Below are 4,831 nucleotides of genomic sequence, written 5' to 3'. Positions count from 1 at the left end.
ATCCCTCTATAGGGAATGATGGGCTTTTGGATCAGTCTTAACCCATCCTGGAAAAGCTGGCTGCAGTTTTAGATTTCTTCCCAAGGCTCTACTGCAATTGGACCTCATACCCCAGTGTGTACTGCAGGAACAACAGAGAAAGCTCTGTGGGGCCAGTGCTTTTGCATTCTTCTAGGGAGGTACAAAAAAAAAAAAGTTGCCACATTGCGTGTCACTCACCTTGAATCTCACAGACTGCCATCTGGATGCTCCCTTTACAACCCTTCCAGGCATCTTCAGGAGAATCATAGTAGGACAGTATCCCCCCACAAAGAAGGAACCATCGAGGCTGCCAACCTAAAAACAGGGGAAAAGCCAGGGCAATTATTGTTGGTGTGTAAGGTGTCAACCCAGGTGTAGAAATGGGACCTAATGGGCTGGAGAGATGGCTTAGAGGTTAAGAGCATTGCCTGCTCTTTCAAAGGTCCTGAGTTCAGTTCCCAGCAACCACATGGTGGCTCACAACCATCTGTAATGGCATACAGACAGAATATTGTATACATAATAAATATTTATAAAAAAAAAAAGAAATGGGACCTAATAATGAAGGCTACCAAATCCCAGATGTGAGGCTCTTTTCGTTGCTTCTAAGAAGGAAGCAGGTTAGAAAAGACTTGTCTATTGATCCTATTACTGTAAAATTAGAAACTGATGTGGGAGTGATTTCTTTCTAATCGGTTGCTTCCGTTGGTTAATTAATAAAGAAACTGCCTAGGCCCATTTGATAGGCCAACCTTTTGGTGGGTGGAGTAAACAGAGCAGAATGCTGGGAGAAAGAAGCTGAGTCAGGGAGTCGCCATGGTTCTCCCACTCCAGACAGATGTAGGTTAAGATCTTTCCTGGTAAGCGTACCTCGTGGTGCTACATAGATTATTAGAAATGGGTTAAGAGGCTGAAACTAATGGGCCAGGCAGTGTTTAAAAGAATACAGTTTCCATGTAATTATTTCCAGTAAAGCTAGCCGTGCGGGTCGTGCGGGTGGCCGGGAGTCGGGAAAGTAGCCTACCGCTCCTAACACAAGAAACAGTCTAACAGGCACATACTTTAGTCATAGGAGATACAGAAGTTGGAAAGGATCAGGAGCAAAGAAGTGGTGGTGAAGCTGGGCAATGGTGGTGCAGGCCTTTAATCCCAGCGCTTGGAGGCAGGAGCAGGCAGTACTGTGTGAGTTCAAGGCCAGCCTGGTCTACAGAGTGAGTTCCAGGACAGCCAGGATTGTTACACAGAGAAACCCTGTCTCAAAAAAAAAAAAAAGTGATGGTGATATGTAATAGGGCTTACACAAGATTTTTATTTTCATCCCCCAACACAGTTCTAATAATCTATATTTCTTAATTTTCCTAAGACAAATAATTACTGTCATAAACATCATTGTCATCACACATCCATTCCCCTTGTCTAAGAAATATCAGGACCTTAAAAACTGTGCGACAAAGATTACGGTGTCATCTAAGCAAAGATTATGCACTGTCCAGACTAATGAGCCTGCCTAGAAGCCCTGGGCTCTAAGGACAGATTTCTCTGACCATTTAGTGTCGACCAACCAAAGCACAGCAATCTTTAAACCCTTAAGATTTAAATGAAGCGAGAACCCACACAGTCTGGTCAATAATTTATAAAGGGGTGCAATGGAAAAACAGACCCACAAATACAGAACAAGGTAGACACCGCTGCTGATCAGTTGCCGCTGTCCTGCCATTCTGCCCAAGGGCAATGAGGACTAACAGAAAGACTTGCTACTACTCTGACCACCTGAGAGAGAGGGGAGGAGAGGGGGGAGGGAGGGAGGAAGACAGAGGGGGAGAGAGAGCGCAAGCATGCAATCCATCTCCTCCATTTTATCCAGTAACATATCCAGAAAAAAACACGCCCATTGGGCTAGTTATTCCCCCCACACACACACACACCAACAGGCATCTTCAGTTAGGTTTTCCTCTTTGAGGTGCCACATTATCTTTCTCTCATGTGACTCTACTGTGGCTGAGGCATCCAGAGAGAGGGGACTTGGAGCAGAGCTCCAAGGACAGAGCAGACATAATATCTATCCAATGGGTCCTTGGGGATGGCATAACCATGTCAGTAGGGACTAGAGAATAAGGAACACTTGCTGTTCTTGCAGAGAACCATGGTTTGGTTTCCAGCACTCACATGGTGGCTAATAACCGTTCCAGAAAATCTAATGCCCTCTCTGGTCTCCATGAGCACCAAGCAAGGCATAGGAACATAAAAATGCAGGCTAATCGTTCACATGCATAAGAAAACATTTTTTTAAAAATATGGGTACAACACCAACTGATGTCCAAATGACAGTGACGTATTTTGATGTTTTGGGGAGAATGCTGTACTTTCTGGAGCCACTCACTCCACACTTCACTCCCCCAGGCTAAATGGTCTGCACTAAATCTAAGGGAAGGAGTTGGGAGGATTGGTGAGATGTCCTTCCTTCTTACCAGGGCCTGTTTTTCTAGGAACCGCAAGACACAAGCCTGCCAGGAAACATGTCTCTTGCTTCCTTAAATAAAACTAGATGAACATTAATTCTCAACATTTACTCTTCAATAAACCCTGAACTCAATTACCTTGCCATATAATGTTTTTCTCACCAAAGATAAATACTTTTTTCAAAATTGCAGCTATTCCTCCTGTCACACTTTCTGTATTGAAAGCTTCTGCCTAAAGATGAAGAACCTTTGTTGATTGTACGGAGCCTCATGGTCTTATCATGGCCACAGCCCACAGTCCTAGCAAACTTGTTGAGATGAATTCATAAATATATGTTGGAAGATGATACTTTGTAATCTCAACTTTAAGTTTTACCGGAACACAAACTTGATGGTCACCATCGGCACAACCAAGTACACCCATCGCTCATCTGAGTACACCGCTACTCTCCTGGCATCAGACATCACTGATGCATTACACCTTTGCAAAAGAATCTGATTATTTACGCCACTATTTAGGCCACTTCCCCCTCACTGAAACAAATAGTTTCTCAGAAACTGAAAACCAAAGAAGTCTTTGAAATCACCTAAGTCAATTTGTTCAATTTATAGATAAATAAACCTATCCCAAGGTATGTCCTGTACACAAGAGAACTAAAGAGAAAAATCATGCCTTCCTACATTGCCCTTGTGAGCACACAAACTCCTAAGCCTTAGCTCCCTGCTGGCAGAAAGCCATCTCAATACATAATAGTATTTTCACTTATAGCTCAACTCCTGCCACTTTGACTTGTGTGGACACTCCCTGCCCCCAATATATACCAAAATTCTTGCATAGGAAGCACTTAAAACATACCTGATAACTATTTCAACAAGTTTAGGGTTTATTTGCTTTAGCAGTCTCCAAGAAAAATAAGCAACAGGATCACATATTGACATACAATATAAATTACTATAAAGAATCAGCTCATCCTAAGATCTGCAGTCAGCAATGGGGGGCATGGAGTAGGTTTCAATGAAGGTCAATGCCCCACCCTGTTCATCAGCTGGGCAGGTGGCGCCTTCTTACTCAACCTTTTTGTTTTAATCTGGTCTTTAAGTAGCTAGATTAGGCCCTATAAACATGATTGGAGTAACATTCTATTTACTTGATCTATCAATTCAAGGGCTAATCTTACCTAAAATCTCCTAGACTCATTGAGAGTGTTTCCACAAATGTTTGAGGATCCAAGCGCATTGACTTTTCATCACTATGACAAACATCCTAAGATAAATGAACTTGCAAGGAGGAAAGATCTTGGCTTAGTATTTTACCAGATGTTTTAGGGACTCCACCGCCTTTGGACAATGGTAAAGTGGTACAAGATGGTAGTGGTCAAGAGCTTGGTGATACAAGATGCTTGCCTCACAGAAGCTAGGAAGCAGGAGAGGAACAGCATCCAACTTTTCCGGAGCATGTCCTCAGTAACCCCACTTCCTTCATTTTTCTAGGCTCCTCAGAAAGTTTCTGCCACCTGACAACAGCATGAAGCTGAGAACCAAGACTTAACTCGTGGGCCTTTGAGGAGCATTTCATATCCAAACTACATCAGCCTCCTATGGCTCAAACTGACATTAAATAAATCACATCAATTTCAAGACCATTTTTAATGTAGCAAAGAATTTTAAAAAGTCTGCTAATTAAACAAAGACAAAACACTAATCACAATGTGATTCTAGATTCTGTAATAACGATAAACTTGAAATTAAAAAAGAACATACTAAGCTAGCTTTATCTTACAGGGTTCCTAAAATGCTGAAAGTCCTCCCCTCTCTGCACAGCCCAGCTGCAGTGAGTCTTGAGAGTGGCTGGGGATCTGAACTGTGGGAGGCACAGAGGTCCTAGTACTCACTGAGAAGCACTGAAGGAACCAGGAGTGTTAATCACACAGGGTGTCTCCTCAATAGAGGAGATACCAATTAAATATCTACATTCCATCCAGGAAGCTGGAAATGTAGGCTCTTAACAACCTGGTTATCTGAAAGAATAGTGTCACCCTGATTCTCCAGAATGATCATCCCAGACTCTCTTTCCCTAGACCATTCCCATCCTTAGGGGAGATGTCACAAGTACTTTATCACTAGATTTAGGCCTTTTTAGCTGGAGAACCCACCCTCATAGTCACATGTACTTTGTAAAGAGTCTTTAGTTGGTCACACCTTAAGCTTCACTGTACACCTGGAATTGGACCATTTGAACTGACTGTAGCCTAGAAACCTTTCCCCAAATTGTACTATGTTTTAAAACTGTCTGGCATTAGACTCCCCAAAGTCTGATCCAGGTTGACAAAGTCAACCTGCACTGGGTTTTT

At 42.7% G+C, this 4,831-nt stretch overlaps 1 protein-coding gene across 1 annotated transcript in view; it reads right to left on the bottom strand.

Annotated features, from left to right (window-relative positions):
• Plekha8 (pleckstrin homology domain containing A8) overlaps positions 1-4,831 on the bottom strand; it is a 58,967-nt gene that overhangs the window by 34,722 nt on the left and 19,414 nt on the right. The window contains exon 2 of the mRNA XM_005360836.2: positions 220-336. Within this exon, the coding sequence (XP_005360893.1) occupies positions 220-336 (117 nt within the window). The remainder of the gene's footprint in view (positions 1-219; positions 337-4,831) is intronic.

This window comes from Microtus ochrogaster, linkage group LG3 (assembly GCF_000317375.1).
Source record: "Microtus ochrogaster isolate Prairie Vole_2 linkage group LG3, MicOch1.0, whole genome shotgun sequence".
In the NCBI taxonomy this organism is placed as follows: Eukaryota; Metazoa; Chordata; class Mammalia; order Rodentia; family Cricetidae; genus Microtus; species Microtus ochrogaster.
The sequence above is the reverse complement of the archived record's forward strand: the minus strand, read 5'-3'. Positions and strand labels throughout refer to the sequence as shown.